Source organism: Asterias amurensis, chromosome 6 (genome assembly GCF_032118995.1).
Source record: "Asterias amurensis chromosome 6, ASM3211899v1".
In the NCBI taxonomy this organism is placed as follows: domain Eukaryota; kingdom Metazoa; phylum Echinodermata; class Asteroidea; order Forcipulatida; family Asteriidae; genus Asterias; species Asterias amurensis.
In genome coordinates, this window is record NC_092653.1 from 12,344,999 (window position 1) to 12,370,259 (window position 25,261).

General features: G+C 37.1%; 4 protein-coding genes across 7 annotated transcripts in view; 3 read left to right on the plus strand and 1 right to left on the minus strand.

The window, feature by feature from the left end:
* The window catches only part of LOC139938575 (GATOR1 complex protein DEPDC5-like), a 92,758-nt gene that overhangs the window by 51,974 nt on the left and 15,523 nt on the right, over positions 1–25,261 (minus strand). The gene's annotated exons all lie outside the window — the stretch shown is intronic.
* Positions 5,316–6,446, plus strand: LOC139938090 (neuromedin-U receptor 2-like). Its single transcript, XM_071933471.1, has one exon. It carries the CDS (start codon positions 5,316–5,318, stop codon positions 6,444–6,446), a length of 1,131 nt encoding a protein of 376 aa, XP_071789572.1.
* LOC139938329 (kappa-type opioid receptor-like) lies at positions 12,102–13,235 on the plus strand. The gene has a single exon (XM_071933780.1). It carries the CDS (start codon positions 12,102–12,104, stop codon positions 13,233–13,235), a length of 1,134 nt encoding a protein of 377 aa, XP_071789881.1.
* On the plus strand, positions 22,006–24,463 carry LOC139938684 (neuropeptides capa receptor-like). The gene has a single exon (XM_071934298.1). The coding sequence runs from the start codon at positions 22,204–22,206 to the stop codon at positions 23,281–23,283; it is 1,080 nt and encodes a 359-aa protein (XP_071790399.1). The 5' UTR covers positions 22,006–22,203; the 3' UTR covers positions 23,284–24,463.

Sequence of the window (25,261 nt, forward strand, 5' to 3'; positions counted from 1 at the left end):
ACCAGTCTTCTCACTTGGTGTATCTCAACATATATGCACAAAAAAACAAACCTTTGAAAAGTTGAACTCAATTGGTCGTCACAGTTGCAAGATAATAATGGAAGAAAAAACACCCTTCTCTCACAAAGTTGTGTGCTTCAGATGCTTGATTTCGGGACCTCATAATCAAATTCTTTCTCAAAAACTATGTTACTTCAAAGGGAGCCGTTTCTCACAATATTTAATAATTTCCACATCTCTCCATTGCTTTTTACCAAGTAAGTTTTATGCCAACAAATATATTGAGTAGTTACCAATAGTTCTATGCCTTTAATGGTGACTATTGTTTACTTCATGAGCTGCGCTTTCCATTACTCTGCGCAACATTTTGGTGTAAAGATCATCAATGTTTGAAGTCACAGGGGCCCAGTTTTACGATATCGACATTGAAAATAACCCATATCAATCACAATTAGGCATTACCGAGAGATTTTCTCATTAACGTATAATGGTAATTACATGGCTTAGAGGACAAACCGGCGGCTTTATTCATCGCTTTCCATTACTGTGCAATATTTGTATAATTCATCATTTTCAGCTCCATTACTCTCCATGTTTCAAGACTTAAATAAAGGAACACGTTGCCTTGGATCGGTCGAGTTGGTCTTTGAAAAGCATTTGTAACTGTTTGTTATAAAATGCATATTAGAAACATTTTTAAAAATAGAATACAATGATGCACATACATTTGCCTCGAAATTGAGTGGTTTTCCTTTTACTTTGCAAACTAACACAGACGGCCATTTATGGGGAGTCAAAAATATGGCTTCCATTAATGGCCGACCGTGTTTATCGACGAGGTAAAAGGAAAACCATGCAATTTTCAGTGATACTTGTGTGGGTTATTATATTCCACTTTTAAAATATCTTTCTATTCATAATGCATTTTATAACAAATGAACACAAACGCTTTTCAAAGTACCAACTCGACCCATCTTGTTCAACGTGTTCCTTTAAGGCTGTATTCAAATTATTGTCTACTAAGGGTATTGCTAAGGATATCCTGTACCTGAGCGCATGTTAACGCGGAAATTCAAGCTGTAGCTTTACATTGTAACTGTAGCCACCAATTTGAACATGGCCTTACTGTCATTCAGAACTACTGTATGTCAAACTAGAAATTAAATTTCTGTGAAAAACAAAAGTGTTCTCGACTCTGATCTTTAACACATGTTTTTTATTTAATTTATGATTTGTGACTTGGACTGATTATTTTGGTGTAATCATCAATGTTTGACGTCACAGGGACCCAGTTTTATTAATATAAACATTGATAATAACCCATTTCAATCACAATTAGGCTCCATCGAGAGATTTTCTCATTTAAGTATTATGGTACATGTACTTACATTGTCTAGAGGTCAAACCGAGCGGCTTAAAGGCAGTGGATACTATTGGTAATTACTCAAAATAATTATTAGCATAAAATAAAACCTTTCTTGGTGACAAGTAATGGGGAGAGGTTGGTAGTATAAAACATTGTGAGAAACAGCTCCCTCTGAAGTGCCATAGTTTTGGAGAAAGAAGTAATTTTCCACAAACTTGATTTTGAGACCTAAAATTTAGAACTTGAGGTTTGAAATCAACCATCTAAACGCACACAACTTCGTGTGACAAGGGTGTTTTCTTCTTTCATTATTATCTCGCAACTTTGATGACCAATTGAGCTCAACTTTTCACAGGTTTGTTATTTTATGCATACATGTATGTTGAGATACACCATCTGTGAAGGCTAGTCTTTGATAATTACCAATAGTGTCCACTGCCTTTAATAAGCTTGCCATTACTGTGCAATATTTGTATAATTCGTCAATGTCAGCTCCGTATCTCTCCACGTTTTTAAGACTTATTGACTGAAATGTCAAACTGAAATTTGGTTCTTTTGAAACCAAAAAAAGTCTTCGCGGCTCTAATCCTTGTTACCACTTTTGTTCATAATACAAGGTTTGGACTGAATATTCTGAAACAAAAATCGTCCTCAAAGTTTGAAGTCACAGGGACCCAGTTTCATGATACATATAATTTTTTATTAATTAAAGCTTTAGTAGCAAAGCCCTCTTCACTCACAGTGTAAGGTTAACAAAAAACTTAAATTTAAATACCAAAACGTTTGTTTTTTCCATATTAAATAACCCCCCCCCAAAAAAAAAGAAAAAAAAAAAAGTAAACAACTGTGCACAAAAAGTAACAAAGATGTAAAATAAGACAAACTTAGTAAGTTTGTAATTTTTCACATCTAATTTACTTTTTGTTTAACTTACAGACAGAAACTAGACACCTTCCAACTAAAAATTGAAGAGAAACTGTGAAATTTTATTTTCGTTTGAGAAAACATGATAATTATACACACTTTGGATATATGGAGTGGTCTTTAGTCATGTTAGTTAGAAGGTGTTAAAGGAACACATTGCCTTGGATCGGACCGATTAGATAGCTCAGTTGGTTGAGCGGGAGCGTTAATCCGGAGGTCGTTGGTTCGAATCCCACTCTAGTCAATTCTTTGTTCAACCCAAAAATAGGTTTAGATTTGAAAACTTTGAGTTCCCAACTGTACTTGCTTCAACCTCAAGGCCACACTTATTAATTTTACAGTAATTTTGTGGACATTGCGTGCTCATGGTCCCATTGCTGTGGTGAAACAACGGAAATGAGATTGTGTGAATGCATAACTTAGCCCCCACAGGGCAGTACTAAGAATTTGTGATTACTATATGGAATGGTTCGACTCGCCAGAGTGTGAAGTTCATAAATCCATTTTAAAATAAAATGTTGATTTAGAAAACAAATTTTACATTTTTTCCCGGTTTCTATTTGTGACAATACCCAGTGTGTGATTATTTAAAAACTCAGTTTTTGCAGTTTATGAAAATGGTGTATTAAGTGTTCATTTCAAATTGTTAATAATTAATTACTTACTTTTACTACAATTGGTACATGTTACTAATAAATAGGGACACTATGGAGAACAGTTCTTTGAGAACTGGTGGGCAACCCTAGTTAAACCAAGACAACACTATATAATTAAGTAAACATGAGCTTTGTAATTGCACCATTTTGCTTTCAACCAATTAATCAATCAATCAATCAATCAATCTATCAGTCAATCAATCAATCAACATTTACTTCCATACAAAACATACGTTTATAAACAATTTGATTTTACAAAACTGAAACTGTATGGAGGCATGACCCATTAAAAGCAAATACTTGTAGGCTGGGATGCCTTGGTATTAAACTACTTTCACCTGTTCACTGCACTGCTTCATACAATTGCTCTATGTGTAAATCATAGTACATGTATAGGAGGAACGTGGGTGCAAGTTAAAGGATTTGGCCGTACTTTTTGTAACACAAAACCCAATGTCCACAGATTTACATTAAACTTACACCGTTTGCAGATAACAATAGTAGAAAGCATACCTTAAAATGTTAGTTGCTGAGGTGCTGCAGTTTTTGAGAAAACAGTGTCATGAAATAACGTTTTTACATGCTAAAGTAATTGTTGTCTCATGATCACTGAGATGAAAATTATTTTCATAACATTGTTTTACTCATTTCTCAAAAACTACAGCACCTCAGCAACTAATATTTTCATGGAAGTTTTCCATTATCATCATCTTCAAACGGTGTAAGTTTAGTGTAAATCTGTAGACATTGTGTTTTTTGTCCTACAACAAGTACATATAGACTCTTTTAACAGAGTGAATGATTAAAGTAAAGTCCTACTTTAAAAGGTAACTGCTCTATATTTCGACACCCTCAGTTTCTACAACAAAATTCAGAGGGGAAAAGCATCATGGTTTAAATGTTAGGGTTGTGATTATGAAGTTACATCATGTACACAGGAGGTGTTGAAACAAAGGGGTGACGGAACATAGGGGTGTTACATACTAATGCACAAGAAAGAATTGTTCACAAAAGATAAACTGGTATTTTTCGCAGGTAGCTTTATATCAGGGGAGCAATAACTTCGGTTTGCTAAGCTTCCTTTTGTGCGGAACAAAGATCGACGAAACTCGGACCAGAGCTCCAGTTGTGCAACTACGAAGAATCTTCTTGTTTGAACATTTTAAAAAGTTAATATTTGTATTTGTCCTTAATGTAGGCCTATATTATGCCAGCTTAATGAGTTTTTTTTTTGTGTTTTTTTTATCCTTTATTGTTGGGTAAACACCTGGGATGAAACAGTTTAAACAGTTCTTCTTTTAAAAGAACTTGACACTATTGGTAATTAGTCAAAAAAAATTGTTAGCATAAAAACTTACTTGGTAATGAGCACCAGAGAGCTGTTGATAGTATAACACATTGTCAGAAATGGCTCTCTCTGAATTTCAAGAAAGAATACATTTTCCACTAAAATATTTTAATTTGATTTCAAGACCTCAGCATCTGAAATAACACAACTACAAGTGACCAGGGTGGTTTTTCTTCCATTATAAGTCTCGCAACTATGACAACCAATTGAGTCAAATTTTCACAGGTTTGTTGTTTTGTGCATATGTTGAGATACACCAAGTGAGAAGACTGGGCTTTGACAATTACCAATAGTGTCCAGTGTCTTTAACTGGAAGCTGGGTGACACTTTGTTTGCCTTTGACACAGAATAAAAAACAATCAGTGTAAAAAATAAGTGTTTTTGCTGGGTAAACACCTTTGTGATAAAACAATTTAATTTTGGTTACTTCTTTTAGAAGTGGGAGGGCCGGGCAGTTGTTTTCCCTTGGACACAGCATGACAAACAATCAGTGCAAACATTAAAGTGTTACATCCATCACTTCGTCCATTCTGTCTTCAGAAATACCACCGTCAGTAAGTAACTCAACAGCCTCGGGACTCTCAGTGACACGAACAGACAGCCTTTTCGGTCACAGTTCTGGACTTTACCCGCCCCTTCTAATGGCTTTTGATGAATGATTGTATTTACAGAGCTCTACTTCGGTGGTGCGGCTAAATTTCTATTTGTGTGCACCTGTATCGTGCTTATAAATAGAGGAATATATAACCACTGTTCAGGATCTTATCTTATCTGCACGAACTAGTTTGACCTAAAATTTAGAGCAGCAATTTGAAAGCGATAAATGTGCTCCATTTCTTTTCATTTATGCTGATAATTGACATCAAAGGTCATGGAGTATATACGTACGTAACACAAATCTAAATCAACAAGAAGTGATGTTTTACAAGCAAGCTATCAGTTACTTGAAAGGTACATGTGTATGAGAGCCTCATTTTGTTAAAGCAGCTGTTCAATACAGGTATTGAAAATCTCAACGAGCATGGGAGTAGGTATGGCATCGACTGAGTGCGGTAAGACTTTTAACATCACCGAAGAGGAAGTTTGGAAGTGGCTTTACACCCCAGCAGAGGAGGTCCTTATTACTGCCGTGTTACCAATTATCTCTAGTATTGGATTTATCTGCAATTCACTGTTTCTGCTCGTCATCTGCTGCAATCATACCATGAGCTCGGCAACTAATATTTACTTAGCTCACCTGGCCCTTGCCGATCTGTCTTTCCTCTGCTTGGCTGCCCTGCATCATATCTTGAGGTACAGCGCTTCACCAGTGTCATCTGATAATTTCTTCAAGAACTCGGCTGAGTGCGTTATGTTTTTTGTCATTACCAACACTGCATACTTCGGATCCATTGCTTTGGTTACCATGGTGACAGTTGAAAGATATCTTTCGCTTTGCCACCCTGTGAGACATCTTGCAATTCGCAGTCGACAGCGAACCAATAGAATAGTTGCAACATGCTGGCTGGTGGGGTTTGTGCTTTCGGTGCTGACCGTACCACGAAATGCTGTACATAACATTCGTTGCCTACATTGGCCTCCTGATAAGGAAACTTACCAAAAACTCCCGTTAACATATTCCACTTGTCGTGCTGTCAAGCCATGGGTAGCTTACTACACAGGACCATTGCTTAACTTTCCTTGGTTGCTAGCGATGATTGCTAGTAGCTACATGTACGTCCGAATCATACAGTTGCTGCACAAGCGCAGAAATACCAATAGCACAATGCAGGCTGCACGGACAACTATGCGGAACCAAGTTGCGAAAATGCTGATCGTGAACGGTGTGGTATTTTTCTTTTGCCAGATACCATACAGCATTCTAAGTCTGACTGGATGGATTTGCTTAATAGCCCAGGTTCCCGATCCGTTATACGCTGCTTCAATTGAGAAACAATTAGAATGGATTGCTATTGTCGCTCAGCTGATCAACAACAGTGTCAATCCAGTGATCTATGGTGTGATGAGCCCGCATTACCGATCTGCATTCTTAAAACTGTTTAAATTTCAATTCAAAAACCAATGCAGACGGCGCCAAGTTCCTCTTGGCCTTCGCCATATATGTACAAAAAGCCTGACAACAGACCACAGTACCCAAGAAACAAGACTGTGAACCGACCACCTTTTTTTTTGATCTTTTTCTTTTTTTCCGACAGGGTCATTAAAACACTGAAATACTAAAATCTTGACACGAATTGGGAATTAGAGATCTTTCCAAACTAAATTGAGCTTCAAATTTAGATTTTTGTTGAGTATTGTTTTATGTTTTCTAGAATTATGGTCCATACAGGTACAATCTTTAATATACATGCAACATAACATTAGCGGGTGTCTCAAAAAAACCTATACACTTTTGAAATGGCTGCCGAATAAAAAACAAACGATTCTGGGGAAAAAGGTTTTTGTTTATGGATAGCTTATGGTCTCAACATTCATATGACACAAAAAATTCCGAAAATAAATCATGGCTTGGTGAGCACTGCTCGCTTTTGTGAAGTGTTTAAAATAAGGCTGCGCAGAAATTAGCCTTCCAATTTGAGAGCTAAAAAAATTGAGGGTGATGTAATAAATTCATGCTCAAATACGATCAGTTTTGGTTTGCTGAGTGAAGTTTATGGTTTATTAAACCATTTTTTTACATTCATAAGTAAACAGGAAATGCATTTTTGTTCTTGTAGCATTGTAACTTTCCCTGGTAGACTCAGTGGTGTCTTCATGTGAGTCGCGATGGTGTGATGGTACATGTAGCAACTTCCATGTTACAAACTGTGTTTGTTTTTTAACATCTGTGACTTTTAATAAAAACCTTCATCCCGCATTTCAGTTATTGTAAGATGAGTTGAACATTTCATTTGTTTTCTTAATAATCAGATGGGGATTATGTACAAAGATTGTTCAATAATACGGTTTTTGAAAACAGGAATGTCAAAGATGTTGGCTACTTATTCTTCAGGTTACCCATTGACCTGAAGTAGCCGAAATCTTGGATTGAATTGTGTAAGCTACAAAGGACTTACCTCTCACAAAGGGAAGGCTAATTCCTGCGCAGCCTTATTTTCAACCCTTCACAAAAGTGAACATTGCTCACACAATCATGAATTATTTTTAGACTTTATGGTGTCATATGAAAGTCGAGTCCATAAGCTATCCATACACCTAAACCTTTTCCCCCAGAATCATATACTTTTCATTCGGCAGCCATTTCAAAAGTGTATAGATTTTTTTGAGACACACGGTAGAAGCCTGATGGCGTTCCGGCAAGTATGATGTTAGACCAACTCTAAGGAGATTACACAGTATATTTCCTTTTTGATCAAATTTTGATATGAAGAAATAAGGAGGCATATCACAACATGTATTTGTTTAACTCTTGAATTTACATGTATGTGGATACTATTATACAAAAATGTTAAATTTCACATTATGATCAGTGAAGTATTTTGCCTGCTGCCAGGATGTGGCAGTACAATATCATCCAGAAATCATTCAAAATCTACCGATTCGAGTTCTAAAACGGATCCAAATTCCCAACTGACTCAAAAAGTTGAATTTTGAAGTGCACTCGAGTCTCCTAAGCAATATAAATCTATCATATAGTTTTCCTATGACAAGGAACACTTTAGGGCTACCATGACCGCTTTATAAAACAAAAATGACTTCTACCAAGTATATTGAAACCAAGTTTTCAATTTGCAACACAAAAGTTTATAACGAGCCAATAAATTGTTATGATTGCATTTAAACAAAGTTTTGAAGTGAGTTTATGGAGGCGTTCAATTTTTGTTGAGTTTGCAATGAAAGAAGAACATCTGCAACTTTCATTTTACTTCTTATCAATTGTTTTGGTGAAAAGGTTGTTGGGACGACTTAAGCCCGATTCATACTTCCTGCGAATGCGAATGCAATACAAATGTTAACGTCACAAATTTGCAACGAAATTCGCACTGAGTTGACTTGAGCGCAACTCACTTGCGAATATTGCTGTGAAAGGTCGTGACGTCTAATTCGCATTCGCATTCTCAGGAAGTATGAACCGGCTTTATGTCACTTAAAATATGAAACTGAATTTATGTGTGTGTCGTGTTGTATACAATATGGTATTAAAGACACTGGACACTATTGGTAATTGTCAAAGACTAGCCTTCACAGTTGGTATATCTCAACATATGCATAAAATAACAAACCTGTGAAAATTTGAGCTCAATCGGTCATCGAAGTTGCGAGATAATAATGAAAGAATAAAAAAACCTTGTCACACGAAGTTGTGTGCGTTTAGATGGTTGATTTCGAGACGCTCAAGTTCTAAACTTGAGGTCTCAAAATCAAATTCGTGGAAAATTACTTCTTTCTCGAAAACTATGGCACTTCAGAGGGAGCCGTTTCTCACAATGTTTTATACCATCAACCTCTCCCCATTACTCGTCACCAAGAAAGGTTTTATGCCAATAATTATTTTGAGTAATTACCAATAGTGTCCACTGCCTTTAAAACAATACATTTAATGCAGTTGAGTATTTGCTTTCGTCTCTTTGATAATCACTCCTAACTTTAATGGCATACACACGTATCCTTTTGGTTTAAACAGCCTATAGCAGCTTGCGATATGTACAAAGCATTTTGAGAAGTAGTGCTGTTATGTAATGTTTTATGCCCAAAAAATTAACCTGAGAAATGTTTATACTGGCACAAACGTTTGTCAGGTTGTGTTTTCCAATTACAGACGGTTCTTTCTGCTTGGACATAACCGCCCTGGATTTTCAGCGATATCTAAAAGAGTTAATGCAATCACCTATTGAAATGATTTGTTCACAGGTTGATTTATTAGCTGTTTCGAAGCGCAGCGAAACAGCTCTTGTTTTTGTTAAAGTTTTTTTAGCTGTTTAGTAGCGAAGCGCAGCGAAACAGCTCTTGTTTTTGTTAAAGTTTGTTTTACTGTTTTTTATTTTTTTTTATTTATTTATTTGTCATCTTCATAGTGTGAAGTTTCAAATCAATGACGTCATCGGGGGTCACGTGACGCAGCCTTAAAGGTGTACTTTTTGAACTAATATAACTCCCGAAGTAATTATGCGATCATGTTGAAACTTGGTAGGTTGCTGGATATTGGCAAGTTCTTGTGAATTGTGAAATGACGTTATGATGACGTCATCACATGATTTTGTATCATTTTTTAAATTTTTACACCTTTAAGTCATCAGTTGCTAACTAAACATGGTATAATCTGAATTTTTTTTATTTATATACCAAATTGGGCTAACTGCTTTGAATACACAAAAAAACTAATTCAGTTGAGAATTGGAAAATTTGTTGACGAAACAGCTATGCATATATATGTCTATTTTTTTTTATTTGTCATCTTCAGAATCAATTGTTATGAGTGCTGATTTGCAATGTTCCTAAAGAGCAATTGCAATAAAATTTCCAGTGATGAAAGGTATTGGTGCAATGATCATTGCAAAACAAGGGTGTCATTATGACATCATCAGAAGTCACGTGACATCATCTTACAGGTGTTGTGTTTTAAATGTTTGAAAATTTATAACAGCCAGAAGAGACCGTAGGTGCCTGTTAGCGGGATTGGGGAGGGATAAATTAGGTCTTCATTTTGTTTCGTGTGCGTGACCTCAAATGACCTCTACTTCAGGTCGAAACAGGAAGTGCCCCTTTTATTCAATAGTAGCAAAAGGTATGAAGTTGCTTTCAACGATGTTAGTGCCTGGCAAGGGTGGGCAGTTAAAACAAATATCAATGACGTCACAAAGTGCAACAGCGCCCTCTAGCGACAGGTTCAAAACTCGTCGAAATGGACTTTTTGAAGATGTGTGTGGTGAATTTGTTTGTAATCACTTCAAATTTTACACACACATTTACTATCAGGCAGCCATCATGTGTGAAGTTTCAAATCAATTACGTCATCGAGGGTCACGTGACGCAGCCTTAAAGGTGCACTTTTTGAACTAATATAACTCCCGAAGTAATTATGCGATCATGTTGAAACTTGGTAGGTTGTTGGATATTGACAAGTTCTTGTAAAATGTGAAATGACGTCATGATGACGTCATCACATGATTTTTTATGATTTTTTTCCATTATTGCACCTTTAAGTATTAAAATGCTATCTGAACATGGTTTAATCCAAATTATTCGTTTAAATAGGCTGGATTGGTCATATAACTATTTTGATTCAAAGAGAATTTCAAATTAAGTGCAAAAAAATAATTTGAAAATTTTATTAACGAAACAGCTCTGCATTTGTGCACAATTGCAATTATGTCTAGTTGTATTTGCATAGCATAATTAAAACAACCGATTGTTTCCAAATCCACAGTTTACCTTTAATGTGTTGCAGTTTTTAGAATTCAGTGCATACGTGAACTGCTCTCATCATGTTTTGAATGATTCAAAGGCAGTGGACACTATTGGTACTTACTCCAAATAATTATCATTAGCATAAAACCTCACTTGGTAACGAGTAATGGGAGAGGTTGATAAGTATAAAACATTGTGAGAAACGGCTCCCTTTGAAGTGACGTAGTTTTCGAGAAAGAAGTAATTTTTCCACGAATTTGATTTGGAGACCTCAAGTTTAGAATTTGAGGTCTCGAAATCAAGCATCTGAAAGCATACAACTTCGTATGACAAGGGTATTTTTTCTTTGATAGTTATCTCTTCAACGCCGACGAACAATCAAGCTCAAATTTTCACAGGTTTGTTATTTTATGCATATTTTGAGATACACCAAGTGAGAAGACTGGTCTTTGACAATTACCAATAGTGTCCAGTGTCATGCAAAGGCTTGTTTAAAAATTATTGTATTGCAGTGGTGAGCAAAAAGTATCAGCTGCATTATTCACTGCCAAAAAGAAACCCATTAATGTAACATGTTGTCTGATCAGTATTCTACATTTCAAACAGGCCTGTGTGGTTGAACCACTCAAACCACTCAACGTGCGCGCTTTAAGTGCAATAGTCTGCAATAGAGGCACAAAGAGCAGCCTATAGTCTCCTCTCGTTTTTCTTTTATAACGTGACATGTCAAACTGTATGCAGTTTTTTTAGAAAGAAGTAATTTCCCACTTAAATATTTGAATTTGATTTTGAGACAAACTTTCCACTAATTTGATTTTGAGACCTCAGATTTAGAATTTGAGATCCCAAAAACAAGCATCCAAAAGCACACATCTTCGTGTGACAAGCATGTTTTTTCTTCCATTATTACTTCCCTACCAGGGGTAAGTGATGAGAGGTATTGATAAGGCGTGACACCCTGGTTAGTGAGGCTGTTATTACCCATCTCGCCAATTTAACTGATGCTGCTAGCGTGGACTTCAAACATGTCAGAGAAGGAACACCGTTTCCATGTTACCCAACTGTTCATGGCATTTAATTGGCCACAAGGCTCAAATATTAACTGCGACTGTGCAAAGTTATGTGGTTGTCCCAGGAGATTTGTGAAAATAACCGTTGTGAAGATTGAAACTGTTAAAAACAAAAAAAATCAAAGCCCTGATGAAATACCGCTCCAATAAATTGTGTTTATTTTCATGGTTAATTATTTGCAAGTGGTCAGCAAATAATTGATTGATGTTTTTATTTCACATATCATGGGATAACACAGTCAGATGGGAGAGGCAGGAGCAGGACTTGTGGTTCATAAAAGCTTCATCGAGTAGCTATTACACCACAACTGCGAGTTAAACACAAGCGAGATGTGTTGAGATACGATCAACTGTAACACCTGTTTGCAGAAGATTAAAAGCGAATCGTCATGGGGATTGATGTAACATCAGATAGCTGTAGTTTGTCCTATAACATCACTGAGGAGACCACTTCCAATTGGATTCATACACCGGTGGATACCATCATAACCACTATCATCATACCGATTATAGTAACCATAGGAATCTTCAGCAACGCTACTTTTGTTTTTGTCATATTCCGCGTTCCTAGAATGAGATCGGAAACTAATATCTATTTGGTACACTTGGCACTGGCTGATCTTCTGTTCTTGTGCCTATCTGCGTTACAGTACTTTTGGCTCTATGCAACATCGCCAGTGTCCATTAATGCCATCTTTGTGACCTCGGCAGAGTGTGTCAGCTTTTTTGCAGCCATAAACACTGGATATTTTGCATCCATTGCTTTAATAACCATGGTTTCGTTTGAGAGATATCTTGCCATGTGCCATCCTCTAAAGCACCTGAGAATCCGTACACGGAAAAGAACCAATAAAATCGTGGCAATCTGTTGGTTAGTTGGGCTTGTGTTGTCTGGATTAGCTGTTCTGCGTAATGCTAAAATCACCTTTGTCTGCCTGCAATGGCCAGACGATGACATGTACCACGAGTTCCCATTAATTGTGGCATTTTGTGGTGTCGTACAGCCATGGATAAATTACTTGACTACTCCATTGCTAAACATTCCTTGGATAGTCGCACTGGTTTCCAACATTTACATGTACATAAAGATCATTCAAATGTTACACAACCGGACAGCCATTGGTAGGACTTCTCAAAGTGACCTCACAAAGCTCCGAACCCGAAACCAGGTGGCCAAAATGTTGGTTACTAATGGCGTGGTGTTCTTCCTGTGTCAAGTACCATATTCTGTTCTGAGCTTCACAAATATCATCTGTATCATAGCGGGGATTCCTAATCCAATCCAAGCTGCACTCGGCGTGTCAGAAGACTGGATCTTCGTAATCCCACAATTGATCAATAACAGTGTAAATCCACTGATTTATGGACTGATCAGTGCTCAGTATCGAACTGCATTCACGCAAGCATTTCAGTGCAAAAAGCAACATAGACAGCCAAAAAGTATCCACACAGTTTGCACTGCATCAAACCGAGCCATCACGACAGGTTCGTTTGTGAAGAACGTATGTAAAACCCAAGTCTAATAAAGTTTTCTTGAATACACATGTACATCATCTCTAGAAAACTTGCTCAATGCAACTCAAATGGCATCAGGGACCAATTTCACAAAGAGCTTAAGATTGATTGCACACGTAACTGCAAAGAAATCGCAGTTGCTTAGTAAAGTGTGATGTCACTATACAGATCTCTTTGGTAATACTGACAATATGTATTGCAATAAATGTTATTGCTATTTGAAATCGGCTCCAGTGGTCTACAATTGAGCCAGTTTGCACAATGCATGCAGACATGATACTTACATGTCCATTGTAAGTCTGAGTCCAAAGGCAAGTGTTTACAAATCGGTTTCACATTTTACGATATACATGACCATAGTTATATACATTTGTGTACGCCTAAGTTTCCAGGTATTCACAGTTACAAATACATGTATCAGATGTATTTATTAAGGTTAACAATAGGTTTAGGGTGCAGCACAGTCATGACAGTGCAAGAGTGGTTTGTTTATTCTCAAATGGGTTCAATGCGTCCCTACGTCTAAGGATACAGGACTTAACTCGTCCTAAGTCCTCAGACTAATCCTTAAGAAGAGTTTGGTGAAACCGACAACTGGTATTTTGTTTGCAACAAAAGGATATCATGAAGAAACGCACTACCTACTAAAGCCGGTGAGAACAGAAGTATGCTAAGCACAAAACAAAATCAAGCTTTGGCAGAAACTGTGTACCAGTCAAAATACATGTACCATGAAATTCACATTAATTAAAAAAAAAAAACAGTAAATGTTTGCTGAAAAGAAATTTGCTGAGCAGTTTTTTCTGCTTTAACAGGTTCATTGAAGTGTAGCCCAGAACACCAATCATGTGTTATGTTGTTTTACACTCAAACATGAACACTTAAAAAAAAACAGGTTAGGAAATATAAATTAATTGACTCTACCAAAAACCACTGATATAATATCCCTTTAAACACCTACCTGAGCGGAATGTTTTCAACAGAAATGGTATTTTTACTTGTTTATAATGCACTTGTTAACCATTTTAATGTAATTTTGATATGTGTACACTTCTGAACTTTTCGTAATTATCGATTAAAAAATCCGGCCCCTACCTAGAGGTGTTTTGAAAAACTAAAAACACTTCTGCCGTTGAGAGCGGGCGTCAAAGGACAATGCCGCTGACGCCAATTGTGGGAGTTTGCTTTGTTATACATCCACGCTGCAACAAAGCGGCTTTATCTACTTATGACGTTTTGAGAGTGATTACGTAACGGGCTTTTTCGCAAATCTCGCAGAAAAGCTCTGGATAAGGGCATACAAATTGATTGTTTTTTTACACAATTGAAACCTATTTATAATCATATGACTCGATTTCCTTATTCATCGAAAACATTTAAAGTGGAATTCAGCAAAGTTCACGACTTGACATTTTCGTTCAAGCAGATCTTTAAGAATGATAAAGACAATGATGTGACAGTCCTGTAAATATGTCTTTAATATTACCCTGTATTGCCAATGGTTGAGTGCACGTCATTAGCCCAGTGTTCTTTATGTTCATTCAATGTACTATTTTTAATTGCTTCTCTTTTGCTTTCCTCGAAAAGCATGTGATAAAATAAATACATAAAATTTTTCAATTCCTAGTTTTGCATGAATATACCAATTTTGTCCATTGGTAACTATAGGTTCGTCGATACAAGCCCTACTGTATGGGTTTCTAGATAGATTTGTTTTTACTTGAGTGGAAACTAAGACAGAAAGAGAGAAAGAAACAAACAAATATCAATGGTAGAAATCAAGAGTACTTAGGTCTGAAGATATCTTGTCCTAAATTCAAAGGTCACAATACAATTTTGTTGGCTGAACAAAATACTATGGTAGTTGGTGAATGTTAAATTACGCTTGTTTTGTTTATTTTTTTTCTGTTTTGTGTTTTTTATTTCAACTTTGCCCCAAACAAGGCTAAAAAGCCACTCTTGGTAAATGGGACAACAAGAAGGAAATGTTAAAGATGAAAACAGAAATTTGGTTTACTGTTACGTTAAATATTAACGATGAATATAGGAATACTATTTATAGGAATGTTTGGGTTTTTGGTGGAAATAGAATAGACAAGATTACAAACACTTATCTGCACTTTACGTGAACACACTCCGATAATGAAGGTTTCTCCCAGCCAATTTCAGTAAAAATGAAATAGGTTATATTAATACGCATTCAATTCATGATTTCCTATTTCAATCAAACTCGGTTTTTTTTTTTTTAAGGTGCTATATATATAATTGTGTGTCTACACATGGCAGCCAACACTACATTTTTCACAGTTCTCCGGTTTAATTTCAACAGTGTCTAAATTTACAAATAATGAAAATACATGGCTGATCAGCCTCTTACTGTTGGCATTTGCGAAGTTCAATGATCTTTGCGACCTATAATAAATTTGAAGGCTCTTATTTGACCAGATGCTAAAGTATTGACAATCAACTACAAACGGAGCAATCTTTTTTAACCGAAATTGAACGAGATGGATCAATCAGACTGGTTTTCATTGAGACAGGTTGTTGTTGAAATTGATCGGGCAAAAAATATTTTAACTATTAATAGAAGCGTTTTGTGGGGGTTTTGAAGGGTATAGGTACTTTTTGTAGGACAAAAAACACAATGTCCACAGATGTACACTAAACTTATACAGTTTCAGATACTCGTAGTAGAAAGCTTCCCTTAAAATAATACTTGCTGAGGTGCTGTAATTTTTGAGAAATGAGTAAAACAATGTCATGAAAATAATGTTTGTCTCAGTGATTATTTTAGCATGTAAGAACGCATTTTCATGACATTGTTTTACTCATTTACTCATTCTCAAAAACTACAGCACCACAGAAGGTAATGTGTTAAGGTACGCTTTCTACTATCATTATCTTCAACCGGTGTAAGTTTAATGTAAATCTGTGGACACTGCATTTGTGTTACAGAAAGTACCCAAATCCTTCAAAACGTGTAAAGGTGGTAGCCTGTTTGATGTGGAGAGGGAGATAACACACTTTTATGTTTTAAAATTCATCTTGCAAATTCCTTTCAAAAGGGTTCAACAAAATCTTACACTGAATATTTACCAGTAAAAGCATGGTATCCAAGGCCATTCATTATTAGTACTTTTTGGTTATACAGTCTATTGTTATGATCCAGGCAAAAAATGTTTCCGCCACAAAAGAAATCCTGGGCAGAACCCTGTGTAATATTATGTGTCGTTCCTTAAAATGCAAATTTACTTTTTATAAGGAACAACCTACTCCACGGTAGTGGAATAAAGAAAGACAGTTCTCTAAGAACAAACTCTACCTTGCAAGTAGATATACGTGTACACACATGGTGTTATCGCAAACCAAATATTTATTGATGTACCTCACCATGCAATGCCTCAAATCCTATATGCAATGCCCCAAATCCCATAGACTAAGCTTCAGTTATAACATACACCTGTTCACAGTGTACATTCTAAGCAATTGAATTCTTGTTTATCATGAACAATCACTTAATGTACAAATACTCAAGTGCATCTAGAACCTGCAAAATAAGATCTGATAATGAGACTTGACTTCCATTTTTGGTTACAACACTTAAGAAGAACTGCCAAACTGATGTTCATGATTATCTTCAAACCTATTGGTCACACAAAGTTTGGGCGTGATTGGCACATGAGGTTTTTTAAAGGCAGTGGACACTATTGGTAATTGTCAAAGACTAGGCTTCACAGTTGGCGTATCTCAACATATGCATAAAACAACCATCCTGTGAAAATTTGAGCTCAATCGGTCATCGAACTGGCAAGATAATAATGAAAACTATGGCACTTCAGAGGGAGCCGTTTCTCACCTTTGATACCATCAACCTCTCCCCATTACTTGTCACCAAGAAAGGTTTTATGCTAATAATTATTTTGAGTAATTACCAATAGTGTCTACTGCCTTTAAAAAGCAAGCATTATCAGCGGCATTTACCTGCAGTACGTGCAAACCTTGACACTTAACTTACTTGATGCATATAGGCATTGAGGAGAAACTTACTGGTAACCGTTATACAAAACAAAAAATTTTCTAAACAATCATCAACATCATTAAAGCGCTCATAAAACTGTATGAAACCTATGTGGGTTTAACTGCTGGTTTTATTAACATTTTAATATTGATGCTGGTGGCCGTGTACTTGTGTATATTAGCACCCAAATTCATAAAGCTGTCAAGCACAATTATTTGCTAAGCACAGATAAATTATGCTAAGCAAAAACGGGTTACCCCTCGAAAAGAAATGAAACGATGAAGAAGATAATAACTCCATGGTTGTTAATTGACATCATGCACCAAGGGTGGGAGCGAACAAATAAAGTCTTCACACTTTGACCCTTGGCTCTGGGCTGCTAAAAAGCACCAATAAAGCAGTTTAAACAAAGGCAGTGGACACTATTGGTTATAATTAATTTTAGTAATTACCAATGGTAATTACTAAAAATAATTGTTAGCTTAAAACCTTACTTAGTAAGTTGGTAACGAGAATGTGGAGCTGTTGATAGTATAAAACATTGTGAGAAACGGCTCCCTCTGAAGTAACGTAGTTTTCGAGAAAGGAGTAATTTTCCACGAATTTGATTTTGAGACCTCAACAGATTAGATTTTGAGGTCTTGAAATCAAGCATCTGAAAGCACACAACTTTGTTTGTCAAGGGTGTTTTTTTCTTTCATTATTATCTCACAACTTCGACGACCAGTTGAGCTAAAATTTTCACAGGTTTGTTATTTTATGCACATGTTGAGATACACCAAGTGAGAAGACTGGTCTTTGACAATTACCTCTAGTGCCCAGTGTCTTTAAAGCACACATAAAGCAGTCAAGCACAACACAATCCTGCTGTACAGAGTGTGGATTTGGGTTCCGCTCTTGGCAAAGACAATTGTGTCCTTAACGGAACACGTTGCCTTGGATCGGACGAGTTGGTCTATAAAAAAGCGTCTGTAACCAGTTGTTATAAAATGCATATATGGTTGGAAAGATAATTTAAAAGTAGAATACAATGATCCACACAAGTTTGCCTCGAAATTGCGTGGTTTTCCTTCTACTGTGCGAACTAACACAGTCGGCCATTTATGGGAGTCAAAAATTTGACTCCCATAAATGGCCGATTGTGTTAGTCGACGAGGTAAAAGGAAAACCGCGCAATTTCGAGGCATGTTTATGTGGATCATTGTATTCTACTTTTACAGCATCTTTTTTCCCATATGCATATTATAACAAACGCTTTTCAAAGACCAACTCGACCGATCCAAGGCAACGTGTTCCTTTAAGCAAAACACTTGACAATTGTTCTTTGTGTCATGACCGTGACAGAAAAGGAAATTTCACTAGAGACAGGTCTTTTGCTTCAGCTGCACCACGTATCTGGAACTCTCTACCACTTTGAATCTCAGATCTTGTCTTTGTACCCCCAAAAATCAAATCTCTTCTCAACACTTATCTCATGCCACAGGTTTTCAAGGACTAATTTTGTTGTGTCTGTTATCTATCGTTTTGTTTTTGGTTTTACTGCACCTTGATGAGCACCCACCGTTGTAAGGACCTATCATAGGCGCATTGTAAGTCTTTAAAGATGGGCTGCAATACGCGCCATCCAACGCCATCTTTGATGTATTAACAAGGGAAAAGTGCACGCGTGTACACGCTGCGCGTGACTCTCAGCCAATCATGCCAATGGTAGCTCTTCACACGTGCACAATTAATCAAATATGGCGGCCGATTTGCGCCAATTGCAATTCATCTATTGCTAAAAAAATTATTCAGTGCAAATACATGTATTGTTGAGATAAATTGAGAAGTGGTTTGCCCTGTTTTCATGAAATGATTGGCTGCAGAATGCAACACAGTACCTTCACCTTTTTAACACAGTGGCATTAAAAGTGATCTCATAAATCAACAAGATTTATTACCAAGCAAACCTGTCCAGTCCATAACTGTGCGTTTAACCTTCTGGCGAAGACGTGCCACATAAAAGACTTGTTTAGTATGTTTTATTATATAACATTTTGGAGCCGCTACCAGCACTTTCCTTCAAACTTGAAACAAAAAGAACTGAAGCACCCTAAAAAAAAACTGGAAGCTGTTAAACAAAACAAATTCATGGAAAATATTCTCTTGAGGTTTTTTTTACAAGTATAGTTATCTTTAAATAATGACCTTAAAAAGGGTCAAACTACATATAATCCGCACAATTTGAGTTAATACTTTTAGTCATTTTCTGGGTCAGCCTGACCAGGAAATGAGTCAGGCCCCCAAGGACACGGAATCACAGTCAGTTCTGACCAAGGAAGCTATAGAGTGAACTGTAACCCAATGAATAGGCTTGAAGATAACTACATGTATACAGAGAATAAACTGAAGAAATAACTTAATTTCCAAATTGGCGACTAGTTCTACAGCTATACGCCTGTGGCTATAAGAACAATCTCTTTTAAGAGATATATGTTCTTAAAACACATGAAGACGCAGCAACCAAGCATTATGACGTAGCCATACATTCGCCAATTCGTACACGGAACCAAACTGAGACCATCAACAATGTAACTAGAACTCGCATGAAACCAGTCTGCAGAGCCTATCCGTAAATCTACCTCGCTTACAAGACGTACGCCATCAGTAATAGCAATAACTTTCGCAAATATCCTTTGCGCCAGCGCTAACTGTTGAATGAGAAGCATGTTGGTCAAGCTTGCGAGTACTTGCCATATGAACAACCCACGCTTGACGACACACAAGGTATGATCACACTTTATGACAGCTCCTGGGCCCAATTTCATGGCTCTGCTTACCGCCGAATTCTGCGATCACGATTCCCCGCTTACATGTACATGCACGCGCCGAATTTATGCGCTAGCCTTGTAAGCATAGAATGCCTAGTAACGTGAAGTAGGCACGCGCAGAAGCCAGAATTCACCGCTAACCCGTGAAATACGCTTGCCATAAGCACAGAATTCCCTGCTTCCGTAAGCGCCGATTCTGTTCTTACGGTAAGCAGAGCCATGAAATTGGGCCCTGGCCGAGAGCCAAGTTGCACATGACTATCAGCCCTGATACTTCACGACGGCAACGACGGCAATTGCCGTCGTTGCCCCTACCGATTGCCGCAATGCCCTTCAAAAACCCAATTTTTCACGGCAATGATTGCCGTGCCCTTTTCTCATCATTGCCGCCGTGCCCTTCCTCCCAAAAACAAATTATATTCAACGTTGTCAAAGTTCGAAAATAAGCTAAAAAGTCCCGATGTCTGTGTAAATTTCACGCAGCGAAATAGGCCCCAATTTCACGCACGTAAGGCACAGCAGCAGATTTCAGGCCGGTTAGTTGTTGTTCTTTGCGTGCGACAAAAAAATACTCGCAACATCGAACGCTAGAGGGCGTTTCCGAACAAAGAGATAGCGTGAGATTAAACGCCCTCTAGTGGTAAAATTACGCAAACCAACGCTAAGCGCCTTGAGACAAAGACTCGACGTGCTGTGCATGCTGGGATAGTGGTTTCCCCCATGCTTGGTTCATGTGATGTACCATCATGTATAGCATAGTCGTAGCGCACCGCATGCATTTTCTGTCAACATCGTGTCAAAATGGAGCAGTTACGTGGGAATTTTAGAGTCTCTACGAAAAACTACACAACGTGCATGACCAGTAGTATGATTACGTATGAACAAAAATTATTTATTGTGTATTGTAAGTAGTTGTTCTTTATTTGGTTGAGTTAGATGAATGCTTTCTTTTTTCATTGGGTAACAGTTAGAAAATGGAAAAATTTGAAGAACTATTTTTTACAGGCAACTCAGAGTTTTTTTTTCAAACTGCCGTCGTGCCCATCGCAACTTTTTATGATTGCCGTGATGCCCTTCCAAATTTTTGAAAATTGCCTTGGTGCCCCAAATTTTTACAAAAAGTCAAGGCAAAACTGCCGTGCCCCTTAAAAGCCGAAGTATCAGGGCTGGACTATTCAGCTACCACATGACATAAACCATCGTTCTCTCAAGGTTGTATACAGCGCCTTGAGTACCTTGTTCGATGCGCTATAAGACTTTGATATTATTGTTATTATTAACTAATAAAAATAATAATAATAATACACATTTATATAGCGCCAAATCCATTAAAAATGCTCCCAGGCGCTTTACAACAACAAAAATTTTAACCACAAAAACTAAATAATTAAAAGGTCCAAAATTAAGATCCATAAAATATGATCATAAACAACAAAGATACATGTACAAGTAAAAAGATGAAAATATAATCAATCAAACACATTGAGTAAAAGCCACCGAAATTTTTGGATCCAGTAAAAAACACAAACAATAATTATGATAATAACAATTATAAAAACCGCATCAATGATATGAAGCAGCAGGGCAGTAAGAACATAGAAAAATACTTAAGTTAAAAATGCTTCCCTAAAAAGATGTGTCTTAAGCCCAGATTTAAAGCTACAGAGGGAGTTTTCCTCCCCAGACAAACATTTAGCTGGTTCCACAGACAAGGTGCTATTGCAGAGAAAGCTCTGTCACCGTAAGTACATAATCTAGTGTTCACAGGTTGCAATCTAGTTTTATCTGAGGATGAACGTGTGGTCCTAAGTGAAGTTGAGTTAAGATCCTACCGTTCAAATCGATGGGTACCAGTAGAAGTGACAGCTATAAAAATATGAGAGGCAGCCGTTTCCACCATCCTTGCCCGAAGCTAATCAATGTGTTTAGCATTAAAAAGCAAAACACGAAACAAAACCGCTCAGTATCAACTCAACTGTCAGTAAGAGAGCCCACAAAAAAGTTTGACGTTTACCAACAGTGTTGTCAACCTACACATAATTATTCACTTAGCTTCCAGCTTCTTTTGTGTAGCTATAGATTTCAGCCCAATCTCACTACATACAGACACAGTTGACTTCCAGGAGTCCAGGAGCTCTAGTTTACAACATGGAATCAAATTACTGCAGAGTGGCTTATTACATCAAGGAGGAGGATGTTTCAGCGTGGATTTATCCTCCAGCAGACGACATCATTATTACCATCATCTTACCAATCTTAATGGGTCTTGGTATAATCAGCAACTCTACTTTTCTTCTCATCATTTTCCGCATCCCGAAAATGAGATCCGATACTAACATCATCTTGGCACATTTGGCAATATCTGACCTACTCTTCCTGGCCACTTCAGTACTACTGTATATGTGGAGCTATTATACCTCGATAGTCATCTACAATCAGCCATACAAGAGCTCAGCTGGATGTGTGATTCATGCCGGAATGACAAATACTGGCTACTTCGCAGCTATTCTGTTGGTAACGTTGGTGTCCTTTGAAAGATACCTTGCAATGTGTCATCCTATGAAACATCTTAAGATCCGTGGAAGGAAACGAACTAACAGACTTGTTGCTATCTGCTGGGTTGTTGGGATCGTAATTTCTGCTTTGACAGTACCCTTGTGGGCTGATTACCAAACTGATATGTGCCTCCGATGGCCTGAAAATGACACTTACCAGGGATTTCCTTCAACGATGTCGTTCTGTAGCCCATTAGCGCCTTGGATAATACACGTTGTCATACCATTGTTGAATCTTCCCTGGACCATATTAATGGTTGCTAACGTTTTTATGTTTGTTGGTATCGTTCGGGCGTTGCACAACCGCGTTGGTGCCAACGTGGTAGAAGATGATCAGAAGGCACAACAAGTAAGAAACCAAGTGGCCAAGATGCTAGTTGTGAATGGCATCATTTTCTTCATCTGTCATATCCCATATCGCGTATTCAGTTTCAGTTGGTGGATTTGTTACGTTGCCCAGATCCCCAATCCACTAGACCTTGTGTTTGGGAACACATTGCAGAAGTGGCTCGTTGCCCTTCCTCAGCTGATCAACACTTGTATAAATCCATTGATATACGGTGCGATGAACTCGCAATACCGTCTAGCATTCAAACAGGTGTTTCTCTGCAAAGCAAAACAACGGCCCAAGTCTGTTTCTACAATGAGTCGCACAGAGATGACTGGTGTCTAAGAATCAAAGTATTAATTTTAACGACATCTGGTTGTAGAAATTATACAGTCCTCTTTTTTTTAATAAAAAATCAGTGTTCATATTTACGTGTACATAGGCCAACATGTACAGTGCAAAAACTGGGGTATAAATTGACACCATGGGTGTTGCCACTGATGCATTTACTTTTTGAACCTTCATCTTGTAAAAACATGTACATATAGATTAATGATTTTAAAGTTTCTGTGATGTGTTTTGTAAGTATTAGTATTTTTATAATGATTCCAACCGCTGGTTGCAAATAAAATGAACCTCACCTTACCTTAGAAAGATAATGCACCAACAAATGAATCAACATGTACACCATAGGTCGTTTAAATAATATAAACTTCTCTGGTATAAAGACAACACCTACATGTATGGTGTCAGTTTTAACACTCCATTCTTTGCAATGTAGCATATAAATGTTTTACATCAACATATTGGGTAAAATCTGTCGAGCATTGGGCCTACTTTAAAATTATATTGAAAGTTTTTAAAATGTAATTGTTAAAGGCACCGGATGCGTTTGGTAATTGCCAATGACCAGTATTCTCACTTGGTGGATCCCAACATATATATTGCATAAAATAACAAATCTGTGAAAATTTTGGCTCAATTGGTCGTCGAAGTTGCAAGAGAATAATGAGAGGAAAGAAACACTTGTTGTGTGCTCTCAGACGCATAAAAAAGACTTCATGTCTGAAGTCTTTAATTTTTTGAGTGAGAAATTACCTCTTTCTCAAAAACTACGTTACTTAAGAGGGTCCGTCGTTACCCACTCTCCGTTGTTATGCTCGCAATTATTTTTGATTATTACCAATAGTGCCCAGTGCCTTAAGCGTCATGGAAAACAGTTTTTGGGGTAGCGATTGGCTCAACTTGTGTCTGGCGTCGCATGCCACTGGCCTGGTTGTAACAGTTACAAGTTACTCAAATAATACGCACTATGGACGATCACCCCAACCAGACTATATTTGACAATGGCAAACAAGATATCTGTAGGTTGTTTTGTCATTTGCTAAAGAAGATTGTTCAACTTCTTTTCCGGAGAGCAGTTTTTTTGTAATATTTATTTTTTTAAATATCTATAGTAGGGCTGAATAGCCCACTCAAAGGAACACGTTGCCTTGGATCGGTCGAGTTGGTCTTTGAAAAGCGTTTGTAACCGTTTGTTATAAAATGCATACGGGTAGAAAGATATTTTAAAAGTATAATGATCCACACAAGTATCACTCGAAATTGCGCGGTTTTCCTCTTACCTCGTCGACAAACACGGTCGGCCATTTATGGGAGTCAAATTTTTGACTCCCATAAATGGCCGACCGTGTTAGTTGGCAAAGTTAAAGGTAAACCTTGCAATTTCGAGGCAAATATGTGTGGATCATTGTATTCTACTTTTAAAACATCTTTCCAACCTTATGCATTTCATAACAAATGGTTACAAAACGCTTTTTAAAGACCAACTTGTCCGTCCGATCCAAAGCAACGTGTTCCTTTAAGCAATGTTTGGGCAAAAGATTTAATTTGCAATGATGCTCAATGAACAATATAAACTGCATTTCAATACAAACGAAAACACTGGTTAAAGTTTTAAACACGAAGTGCACATAACATCAAATGGAAATGTAAACAATTTTAGTGCATGTATATTTACATAATGTACCATCAACTTTTCATATGTAAATAATAATTGGGGTGTTGTTGGTTTTTTGGTACCACATTGTAGATGTGGCAACTGCACTCTTATGAAAAAATAATAAGTGCACTTTAAAATATTTTAAATAGTCCAAGGCAACGTGTTCCTTTAAGCAATGTTTGGGCAAAAGATTTAATTTGCAATGATGCTCAATGAACAATACAAACTGCATTTCAATACAAACAAAAACGCTGCTTAAAGTTTTAAACACGAAGTGCACATACATGTAGTATCAAATGGAAACGTAAACAATTTTAGTGC

Bases quoted from the DNA above. Each gene is read 5' to 3' on its own strand.
- LOC139938684 (XM_071934298.1), top strand. From the start codon at position 22,204: ATGGAATCAAATTACTGCAGAGTGGCTTATTACATCAAGGAGGAGGAT.
- LOC139938329 (XM_071933780.1), top strand. From the start codon at position 12,102: ATGGGGATTGATGTAACATCAGATAGCTGTAGTTTGTCCTATAACATC.
- LOC139938090 (XM_071933471.1), top strand. From the start codon at position 5,316: ATGGGAGTAGGTATGGCATCGACTGAGTGCGGTAAGACTTTTAACATC.